The sequence below is a fragment of the Haliotis rufescens genome, unplaced genomic scaffold (assembly GCF_023055435.1).
Source record: "Haliotis rufescens isolate VD_foot unplaced genomic scaffold, xgHalRufe1.0.p SCAF_1, whole genome shotgun sequence".
NCBI lineage: Eukaryota > Metazoa > Mollusca > Gastropoda > Lepetellida > Haliotidae > Haliotis > Haliotis rufescens.
The window spans coordinates 35685764-35698397 of NW_025963779.1; the positions used below are offsets into that span (position 1 = coordinate 35685764).

General features: G+C 42.0%; 1 protein-coding gene across 3 annotated transcripts in view; it reads right to left on the minus strand.

Moving 5' to 3' along the window:
- Positions 1-5840: 5840 nt before the first annotated feature.
- The window catches only part of LOC124139504, a 46946-nt gene continuing 40152 nt past the window's right edge, over positions 5841-12634 (minus strand). For all 3 annotated transcript variants that reach the window (XM_046506622.2, XM_046506620.2, XM_046506619.2), the window contains 2 exons: positions 10357-10516; positions 5841-8295 (listed from right to left, as the gene is read on the minus strand). In XM_046506622.2, the coding sequence (XP_046362578.2) occupies positions 8045-8295; positions 10357-10516 (411 nt within the window). In that variant the 3' untranslated portion in view covers positions 5841-8044. The remainder of the gene's footprint in view (positions 8296-10356; positions 10517-12634) is intronic.

Sequence of the window (12634 nt, forward strand, 5' to 3'; positions counted from 1 at the left end):
TCCCTCACTGGATTGCCTTGTCCAGACTTGATAGTTTACAGGCTACCATGATATGTATTGAATATTACTGGCTGCAGCATTAAACAACATTGTAAACTTACATTTTTATCATGTTCCCTGAAACTACACCTCCAATGAAGCTGAGGGGCAGTCGGGTACAATGTGTGAAGCCCATTTCTGGTGTCCCCTGCCGTGATATTGCTGGAATATTGCTAAAATGGCGTAAAACCACACTCACACTCACTCACTCACTCACTCACTCACTCACTCACTCACTCACTCACTCACTCACTCACTCACTCACTCACTCACTCACTCACTCACTCACTCACTCACTCACTCACTCACTCACTCACTCACTCACTCACTCACTCACTCACTCACTCACTCACTCACTCACTCACTCACTCACTCACTCACTCACTCACTCACTCACTCACTCACTCACTCACTCACTCACTCACTCACTCACTCACTCACTCACTCACTCACTCACTCACTCACTCACTCACTCACTCACTCACTCACTCACTCACTCACTCACTCACTCACTCACTCACTCACTCACTCACTCACTCACTCACTCACTCACTCACTCACTCACTCACTCACTCACTCACTCACTCACTCACTCACTCACTCACTCACTCACTCACTCACTCACTCACTCACTCACTCACTCACTCACTCACTCACTCACTCACTCACTCACTCACTCACTCACTCACTCACTCACTCACTCACTCACTCACTCACTCACTCACTCACTCACTCACTCACTCACTCACTCACTCACTCACTCACTCACTCACTCACTCACTCACTCACTCACTCACTCACTCACTCCAATGAATCTGAACTTGACATGTTTCAGCAATGGTGCCTGTAAAACATGCTCACAGAATTCCGATCTGACTGTAACTTGCCTGGTCTAGGATCCTGTAAAGTGGTAAAAGTATTCTGTATTTCCCTTGTAAAACCTGATCCTGATTGTATAATTTGTGTGTTCCTTGCAGCATTAATGCTAACAACCTAAAGATGGAAGATCTACTGATCATTAAGTGTGTTCCACCGTTTTCTCCTAAACACCTTTGGATTAAACAGACATTCTAGGGTTTACTGGTCGACATTGCCTCAGTATTAATATTGCCACATGTATGAGACCTATATTCTAGACATTGAAACCGCCAATGCAACCATCCAGTTGAATTATATTTTCATTATATTTCATTATTAAGTACTCACTTCCGCATTTACTCTATCACCATAAAAGTGTTGGAAGGTTTGTTAAAATCCCTGTCCCAAAACACAAGATCAGTTGCCTGGGCTGATATTGAACTGAAGTGACCATTTCTCTGAGTACCAAATACCCATTAGCTGGAACGTCCACAAAATCTCCATTATGGAGAAAAACAAACATTCCATGTACAACGCCCTTATGTGTTTCCAGGGGTTTTAAGTATTGATTTCAGAAATTACATTAACTTGACAAATGTCTGTGAAAGATAATGGAGATAAACTTGGTGATACTTGTCACAGTAGTGTTTGCTCGAGAGGATTCTGGCCAACCAATTGGTGGCGCCTTACACAGAACAAATCCAGGAACATGATTTCCTGTCTCTTTGATTGTCTCTTACATGATGTGGAGGCGGAATAACCGCACTCACACGTTTTCTCTCCACAAGTGTAATTAACTGAACACACTTTGATGTTAGAAATCTTCTGAAATATTTAATTGGTGTTGGGAATTCGGATTAAATTCCTGTGTCTGAAATAAAAGATTGCCACTTGAGCAGCAAGGATGAAGAAAGGCTGATGGGGCGCCTGTGATGTGAGACGTATGTTGACTGTCCGCACACACATTTAGGGTGTGAATGTACAAATTATCCCCCTGCCTTCATGTGACAAAAAACGGTGAGTTTTTTTTATGTAAAATGATTGGATTGTCGCGTGGCATCTCGATGTGTATAACTGGAGATTACTCCATTGGCCTTACAGATAGATATAGCATGCCCGGACACCGCTTTTTAGAGGGCTGGGGGTGGTACTGACCTTACAATTCCGGCACATGATTCGGGAAACACTTTGCGTTGTCAGCCAAAGTTTAATCAAATAATGGTGTGTATTTAAAAGGGTCACCAAATATTTTTTTAAAAATATGTCAGCATGATTATAGTTGATGTGCGTACCTGTGCATATCCTCTGGATCCTGCATCCGCGAATGTATCCTTATGGGTAAGCCTATCGTATTTTCAGTACTCAAGTTTCTTGTGTGACTTGTTCCATTTTTACGTTTGTCGCCGAAGATGACATTAACTCTTATATATTAATTGCATACTTTCCACCGAAAGCAAACTCTTTCAAAATTGGTGAAGTTCATGTAATTTTGAAAGTTGTCAGTCAGAACTGCCTGAGTAGTTTACCTGAACCTGTTAAAATTTGGAACTTCGTGTCAACGACTACCAACTAACAAAGGAAGATGGAATAATATATCTATGAATAGACCTAGTTAATGAATGTCTTTATGTCTTTCTATATGACTGTGCTACGTCATGACTTCACACACAGCTGTGCGTTTTAATGAAACTTGGTCAGTGGAGTGATTGTAGCAAACATGGCAATCAAACAGATCAGTTGTAACAAAGGTAAAATAGTCGCCACCCTTGGACAAAATATGCTGCTCTGTGCAAACGTGGTATGGACATAGTATTGAATTGAATAAAGTTCTGTTCTAGGAATCATCGATTACATCCCATATGATCAACGTTAACACTGCAAATCTTCAAGTTGGTGGGGACACGGGAGGTACGAGGGGTGTTCATTTAAGATTTCCCCTAAACTACTTAGGGTTATCATATTTGGTTGAAATTTCACATGTGTAATGATACATGTATCTATATATTATGTCTGAATTTGCAGCACCGAACTATTAATCTTACCACTTTTACAGGTGTTATGATCGAGTAGGGTGTGACAATGGAGCCAGTAGAATACCGAGCGGTGATTAGGTTTTTATATTTGAAAGGTCGCACACCAAATGAAACTTTCGATGAAATGAAAGCAACTTATGGGGAAGATGCCCCATCATATGACGTTGTTAAACACTGGCATCGCCAGTTCAAGTGTGGTCGGACATCTGTGGAAACAGCTGCCATTCCTGGTCGCCCCCATTCAGACATTGATGAGGACACTATCCATCAAGTGGAGACCGCCATTTTGGCAGACCGACGTATAACTGTTCGCCAGTTAGCACAATATGTCAAGATCAGTGTAGGGTCTGTGGAAAAATCATCCATGACAATTTGAACATGCATAAGGTGTCTGCACGATGGATTCCCAGGTTGCTCACACCTCTCCAAAAGCAGGAACGAATTAATTGCTCAAAGGATCTTTTGGACATGTGCCAAAAGAAACAGGCAAACTTTTTTGACAGACTTATCACACAGGATGAAACATGGGTCCATCACTATGATCCTGAGACTAAAGTTCAGTCGATGCAATGGAAGCATGTGGAGTCACCACCCCCAAAGAAGGCACGTGTCCAACCCTCTCCAGGCAAGGTCATGCTCACGGTGTTTTGGGACCAGCACGGAGTAGTGATGATGGGTTTCTTGGCAAAGGGTACCATAGTTACAGGAGCGTATTATGCTTTACTGCTGCGGAAATTGCGGGACGCTATCAAGCTTAAGAGGCGTGGCATGCTGACCAAGGGTGTCCGTCTCCTGCAAGACAATGTTCCAGTACACAACTCTCATGTTGCCCAGACAGAAGCGCGGTCCTGTGGCTATGAAATCCTTCCACATCCTCCTTACTCTCCTGACCTTGCACCATCTGACTTCGACCTCTTTCCAACCATGAAGTCATTTTTGAAGGGAAAACGTTTCACAGATGATGAAACACTGATTTCTGAAGTCAAGTCCTGGTTTGAGACGCAAAATGAGGGTGCCTCAAACGATGGGAGAAGTGTGTAACTCTTGGTGGTTCCTATGTGGAGAAAGACTAATACCTATGCCAAGTTTCATTCCACTAGGTCCATCGGAAGTGGGTCAGTGGACATCTTTAATAAAACACACCTCGTACAGTCGTCTAAGGCTATTCGCTGTGCAGAGTAACCAGAAATCCATGATCGTGGTTCGACGTCCTGATTATGTTTGTCAGCACTGTGCCCGTGCTCAAGGGCTTCACCAAACCAGTGTAAGACCTCCTTCACCCACACCAAGCTGAAGCGGCGTGATATAACTGAAATACTGTTCAAAGCAGCGTCGTATAAACTCACTCACAGTGTGTATATGTAGCAGATCGATAGAGCGCACACTTGTATTGTATTGTACTGCAACTGGAAAGTCTGCACTGTCTAGCTCCATCCTCATCAGGAGGACCAATCACTTAAAGTCCATACTTCTGCCGTTACATCGGGAGTATGTGTGTATTTATACAGCACAGCTGTTGTGTGGACACTGTGCATGTGGGATTCTGGCTTGATTAATGAAGCCATGATTATGGTTGTATTATATCATACTGTACAGGAAATCGATTGATGATGCTGACTACACTGGAAAGGTTGTCATGACTACAAAACGATGCAACACCCCTCACCTTGAGGCATGGAGATTGTGATCAAAACCGATTTGAATTATGGCTGTGAAATCGATGTCTATTACATCCACTCCCCACCCAATGGCGGCATTTATTTCCGTGTTTTTATACCTCCATGGAAATTCTATGGTGCACTGAAAGGCAAATATTCTCATTCATTTTAATTTCCAGTGCGACGTTTCCTCCGGCAATGCTGCATGTTCAATCTACATCGTATTTAAATGATGAACTGGTGCCCGTGGTATTCAACTGCGACATACACCTAGTGCCATTTCCCCAGGTCCATTTGCTAAGGATATCGGTTGATGAAGTTGCCAGAAACGTCAACCTTGTGGTTACCTTCCTGTTATGGTCACAAAGTATAAGGGGCCGTCCATTTGATATTCTAGGGGATGTTGCATCGAGATATGTTTAAATGATAATGTTCTTTTTCTCAAAACTATGAGCCTGATTATTAAAAAAGAAAAACACCTTGCAACAATGTAATTGTTTTGGCAGGCAATTATTTTTGTCAAAGGTCTGAAGCATACTATAAGGGTAACGCTATTCAGGGCATTATCATTTGTAGAAGCCCGAGGTCTTCCATTTACTGCCCGACAGAGGGCTTCTGCTAATGATAATGCCCTGAAAAATAGCGTGGATGGAATTTGTTCTCAAATAAAAAGAAACAACAACATCGGTTTGGAAACATTTACTGCAATCAACACGAATGTCACTGACCCAGTTTTACAAATATGGAAACGTCTTAGAACAAACAAGATGACGTCACTATTGAACGTGACGTCACCTTCCTATCCTATCACGTCACCGGGCGTGATAATGGCCCCTCGTCAAGCCAAATGAGGGCATTATCAAATTACAGTGGCCCGCTCATTTTTTGCGGGCGGTTTAATGATAATTCTATCCATTATAGCTATAATTATTTTTTAAAAGCATATTCAGGGACAATGAATATTTTTCTCAATAAAATCCCAGCTCCCCTACCCCCCATCCTCCCGAATATCAAATGATCGGTCCCTAATGAGACAACACACTGTAAATGCGCTGAGATGGTAAGTGTCAGCGAACATGCCAGGTAATATGTAGAATGTCACAGTACCTGTGAACATTACGTATGAATTGTGTGAATTCCAGGTCAATGGTGAACCCTGGAGGCCTTGGTGTACGTCCAGAAGAAAGTATTCCATGAATATCCGCCGAGTTTCTGTTGGTTATCAAGGCCCAAACACAAAATACACACAGGATAACTTTCAACAGGCGCTTTACTGTACAATGCACATAACATAAAATATAAAGTTCCAGTAATATCGAAGAACAATTTGACCTTTTTATTAGAATCAAGTCTCAATTCTGAAAAGGCAAGGAACGACTTCATTAGTATAGTGGTTTTGTTGCCTTGAATCCCACCAACACCGTTCAGAGACCTTCTGAAGGGACAGACGTGCTCGGCCCCAAAATCAAAGACATATTAGGTCCAACAATAATGCATGCACTAAATAGCACGAATTTATGCCTGGTATGTGGACACAGATACTTGCCATTCCAAATCAAATCTTGATCATTTTTGAAAGCTTAGCTTGTCTAAACAATTCGACTGTTATGAAACACCAGGCGCAAGCGCTTAGCACTGTCGGATCATGTACAATATATACAACACATCGATTGTCGAGATTCACGTTGCAAATGTCCGCTAATTCACGAGAACCGGTGTCCATGTGCCAGGTTTCTTCTGCAACATTGTTCTGTCTGTTCATACATATATCTGTAACTGCTCATGTACCACCGGTGGTGGTTTTTCTGTGAAGAAACTGAATCTGAATCTGAATCAACAAGTTTGTACCATCTTCATAACAATTGAAAACTTGTGACAGGTGGGCGAAAACTCGCGTGTCTTTTGTATCGCATGATGTTCATGTACATTCCCTTCGTCTCATTATTACATGTTTCTTGGTTGCACGCGACATATTACATACACTATATTTCATATTATTTACACTATATTATGAAATCGATGACAAATATCATTTTACATTTCAAATAACGTAACTTACGGTCATTTTTTCCATTGCGACATATACTTGTAGGCAAAAAGTAACATTTTATTTCACCAAACGATCTTCCCTTAGTGTTGGTTGTGTCGTTACATCACAAGCCCTTGACGTCGTGTGTTAATATCAACCTATTATTCTGAGACAGTTTTAACAGTTGTACACGTGTCTGAATATGTATAAATCTCCACACGAAAGCGTTACCAACCATAGCCTATCATAATCTTTTTCGGTCAATATGTAATATGAACCTGTTTGATTAACAGCCTTATCCTCGTGAAATATCCCCCGCGCAGATCCAGGACTATGAACATAACCTGCGATACAGTGTATGTACACGACGGGAAGTGATAATGGAGGTAGTACAGTTTGATAAAGGAAATACTGAATATATATATGTGTTCTTCCTAGTTTGTGGAATCATCTGCATGGTCTTCCTCAAGGTTGAATGTTTAATTGGACGATTAATGTCATCACAATGTCTGCCACACTGTGGTTTGCTATATTTGGATCGAGTGTCATAATACAAAGTTGAAATTGACATTTGACCGTGAGTTAAAAATATAAATGTATGTTTACTACCTTTAAACAATAGACGGACAAGGTAGAGTTAACGGGATCAGAATTATAGCTACCGGGTTTAGTGGCCCATCAATACTTTATCATAACCCTTCTTATTGAAATGAGAAAGATGTTATTCACTGGAGCTATTGGCAATAACACACCGGATAGGACTGGGTATAAAGGCTATATACATATACACTTCTGTATTGCAGTTGGAAGCATGTCATGGGAGAGTTGTACAAAAAGAAACAAAAACTAGATATGTCTCGCGTCCGTTCCATGATATTGTGATCGTGGTTTAACAATTCAAAACTAATAAATGCCGCCCTTCATACTAAAGGTCACTAGCTTCGACCGTGACCTGGTAAACGTTGATCAAACGTTCAAACCGTGTCTCTTATGTTTTCTTTCACACATTCACAAAACCACACTTTGATTTGCTTGACGAATCTTCTCCCAAATTGTCTTACTACAACGCTGTCGATAACGTTTGTTTTGATGCACTTATTCCACTGCGACAGCCTCGTGCGGTACCAATATGGTTATTGTAGCACCTTCGTGTGGGTAATGCTAAGTCACGTGACGTTGCAGCGCCACTTAGCCGCAGTGTCTAGCACATTATGCTTTGCAAACACGCCCGCACATGTTCATATATCATCACAGCTGAACAAGCACACAATGACTTCCACTATCACATTTTAGTTGTGCACCAAACTTGAAGGTGTCCAGTCGGTAAGAATCAACGTGATTCATCCTCAATTGGAAGCGAAATGCAGGATGTCCAATCACATCACAGTCAACACATTAAGTACACTCAACAACCATCACAACCGTTTTCACACAGTGACCTCGAGGTCTTGCCGGAAGTACGAGTTTGTCCTTGACACTTTTGAAGTTGGATTCTGGGAAGAGAACTGGTACATGCTGGGCGACTTTTCTGACTTCTCTGATCTATCTGATCTGTCTGACCGTTGTGACGCCATACTGGACACTCCGCTCGTCGTCGTGCTGCCGCTAGATCGACTGTCTTTACTTGACAACGTCGACGACGCATACTCTGACCCCTCTGCAAAACTCCGCTCAAACTCTGAAATAGAGAAAATAGTTCGATTAGACAGACCCAAGGAAGTTACAGTGTCCTTTATCTCAAAGGGGTCCCGGGGCGGTTGGGTAGCCTCGTGGTTAAAGCGTTCGCTCGTCACACCGAAGACCCGGGTTCGATTCCCGACATGGGTACAATGTGCGAAGCCCATTTCTGGTGTCCCCCGTCGTGATATTGCTGGAATATTGCTAAAAGCGGCGTAAAATCAAACTCACTCACTCACTCATACGGGTCCGGACAGCCTGTGATTCAAGACATACAACTGATCTCTCAGGTGGAGCCAAGCAATGGGGTTTTCTTACACATTAGTTTCACAACATTCAGCATGTCCAGTGAACGTTTGTGTGTATACAACATGAGGACAGATTATTTCTTTCCAGTATTTTCGGGAACAGTTTATTGTTTAAGAAATAACCCAGCCTCCCACCCCTCCACAATATGAAACTGTTGACCCTAAATATGGCTCTTACTCAGAAAAACCGTATGCAGTGCGACAATGGCCAATATCTGTAAAGCATCTGACAAAATGATTTACAAATTAACAACTCAGATAAGCACCATACGGCCAAGCATATGTACCAGCGAGTTCCCGCCGTCGCAAATACCCATATTATTGACGTCGATTTAATTATTGTTAGGTCGACAACCACTACCATTTTGTCAACTTACTTCCGTTTTATTGATTTCTTTGGCATCGGAAATAACATCTGGCAAGAATTTACGCGGATAATTTGTTTCGTTGCCATAGAAACAAAGATACTTCCGGTATCTAAGAACGGCTGGTCATTGTTTACAGTGGAGCCTGGCTGTGTGGAGAGTACCACACCTCCAGTCATTAATGTTTGATGACGTTAATCCTCCTACGAGAGTGGGTGATTGATGTACACTCGGATTCCCAGCTTGCCTCTGATTACTTTCAGGATCTCACAATGTTAACATGCAATCTCATCTTGATACGCGTGACTTCACAGCGAACTATCAAGACTATATGTAACTGATAACGTTGATCTCTGATGTTACCGGAATGCACGTTGAATGTTGCAAAATTGTTTATTGGAGATGCAGTTTGTTCGAAATGTTTCAAAGTGATGTAGCTCGACCCTAGAAGGCGTAGCTCGTTGCTCAAACCAAGATCATTTACAAAACTATATTATTGCAATGGCGTAAAACAGGTTCTAACCATGACCTTCATGAATCCGGAATTCTGTTTGGTCCGCCAGCGAAATCGAATCTACTTTAGACCATGATTTGCTGATGACCTCATAACCGCGAAAGAAAATGATTTTTTTCGGAAACCCACCAATACTGATCTTACTTCATTAACGCTGCTAAATAACGTGTTGTGGTTCCTACATTGGTTACAGGAAGTTGGGCGATATATTTCAGGCGGAAACCTTGACGAACAAATTAGTAGTACTCAGCTTGACGTTTGGCGCGATGCTATCACCAACTATGTCCTCATATCTACCGCGTTATAATGAGTTTATGAAAACACACAACGGTCGCTTCACCTTCTCTAGGCATGTTTTGAAAAAATGATTTTAATGTGTCTCAGTGAAGTGGTAAAACGGATCTTCCCTGATCCCCGAATTCGCCCCAAATATGAAAATATTAGGCTCAACGGATGCCACAAATCAATTTCGCTTTAACCAAAGTGTTCGCGTTTGTTTTGTCATTGCGTCATGGTAGAATGGAGATTCTGTGATTTCAATGTAGAGATTTTGAACTTCGTTTCATGTAGTTTTTCATCGCGTCCAGTTTCCAATGAATATACAGGTATCGTGAAGATACGGGTTACTTTTCGTAAGAGGTGCAAAACGGGATCGGGTGGTCAGGCTCGCTGACTTGGTTGATGCATGTCATCGTCTCCCAGTTGCGTAGATCGATGCTCATGTTGTCAATCACTGGAATGTCTTGCCCAGACTCGATTATTTACATACTGCCGTCATATATCTGGCATATTGCGGAGGGCGGCGTGAACAGCAAACAAACCTAGATATTAATACCACCTCGCACTGCAGCGTAGTCCATATAGCCCAGCCTCACCTGATATTTCCCAATCTTCCCAATGGTCTTCATCACCCTCATCCAGATCATCCTCCGAACATTCCTCCCATAGCGCTCTCTGTTGTTTAATACTCTCAATCGTCTCCTGGCAACGCTGCAGTTGTCCAAGCAACGCCTTGTCCTGAACTCGCATCGTCTCCTGTAAAACAATGTAACCTGTCATACTTTTGCATTTGTTATCTTGTCAGTTCCACAGCTACTCGTCTCGCTACTTCTTTGTTTCAAACGATTAATCTGGTTCGACGTATGCTCGACGTATGTTCATCTGACTTAGTGGCGACGACTTAGTGGCGACAACCTAGCGAACATGAACTGGACAAAGTGTCTCTACATGACATAATAAATGCCATCGTTAACCTCTTGTTCCGGACACATCGTACCAAAGACGAAATGGTCTTTGACCTTAGTTCAGATGCATATTTAATAAGGGAGCAAGGATTCCGAGGGCTGGTACTTAACGTACCGTGGAAGGGAGATACATTGGTATTTCATGTATGTTAGGTCTGAGGGCGTGGTCGGATTACGCACGAACACGAAAGTAGTTTTCACAGTACAGAGAGTTCATGATACTGACATGTCAATAATTTATAACGTTTTCGTTCACACAAGCTGAACCCGGCTGGATACAAATGATTATGTTTTCCTCCATAACCGTATCCACTTGCCAAAATTACACGAGGTACATAGTGTCAGGCATTGAGAGTGGCATGACCGGGGAAGGCCTTGTGAACCTACCACTGTACACAGGGACATGGACACGCAAAATGGAGACAGTTATTGTGTCCTCGGCGTTAAATATTTGAACATTTGGGCGTCAATTTGACATTTGAAAATAATGGGTCAACTTTCAAAAACATTATCTCCATAGTTTTAAAATGCAATAAATGAGTGGATTTCAGGCCGCTCTTAGCAATATTCTAGTATTACCACATGGGCTTCACAGATTGTACCCATGTAGGGAATAAACTCGGGTCTTGTGATGATGAACGCTTTAACCACCCACCTGACCCGCTAGGAAATGAGGGGCCATAAGCAGTTATTCAGGGTAAGTGAACTAGCCTTCCTGGTTTATAAGTCATTGATCAATATGTAGTGTTGATTTTTTGGTTCTGTAAAATATTCTTATTATACAATAATATAATATTATTATTTATGAAAGTTCGTCGAACGGAGGAGTTTATTAAGAGGAAATCAAAGGAGGTCAAATGTTTTCCTAACCTTTGGGCCATAATTTCACCAGAATCACGCTGATTTGTGTAGTGTTGTCTTCCATTGAATCAGTACTGATACCAAACCTTTAGCCACCTGATCAATAGGTGTTATTGATATAGCGGCCTCGGGGTACAGTTTCTATTGTACGGCTTACAGATAACGGACCGAGCGCTAAGTCTAGTATTCGGACCTGACTGATTCATTTTCTTTTCCCGATTGACGTATTGATGTATTCAAAGACAAAAAATCGAAACTCTATCAGACTCGAAATCGCAACACGCGTCTCTGACAGAGAAACTCCCTCTGGCAAGAAAACATTAACTATTGATGTTTGGTTGACTGACTGAATTAGGTAGAGTAAACAACCCGACCATCACGGGAGGCGTTATTCTCAGAGGAGATGGTATAGGTAACTAGAAGTTTACACAGTACCTCAGTGTATTGACGGTATGTATCGCATGTGAACCTGAGATACCAGAGAGACATGACATCGATGGTACTCGTAAAGAAAATGTTCTTACTGTTCTGTAATATAAACTCAAAGCCGGAGAACAACCAGTCTCGATTATCCGTCGATTCCATAGGGCGTAAAAAAGCAAACAGGTGAAAAATGTGTGAATGGATCAGTGATCAATGATATGAAATTCACCACTGGACCACTGAAAAACAGTGATGACACCGTGTGTTTGTGTAAGCATGCCCTGAACTACAGGTATCACACGCCCCAATTTGCATAGGACAGGATTTTGAGATTGGGTATCCTTAATAAACTTCACGGCAAGATCACATATTGAACTTAGCAGGTCAGTGTAATATTACAATAGGGATACTGAACAGTACTCACGCATCACGTTGTCAATTATCAGGTTGGTTGGTTTGTTGTTTAACGCCGCACTCGGAAATATTCCAGCTATATGACGGCGGTCTGTAAATAATCGAGTCTGGACCAGACAATCCAGTGATTAATATCATGAGCATCGATCCACACAATTGGGATCGATGACATGCACCAACCATGTCAGCGAGTCTGACCACCCGATCCCGT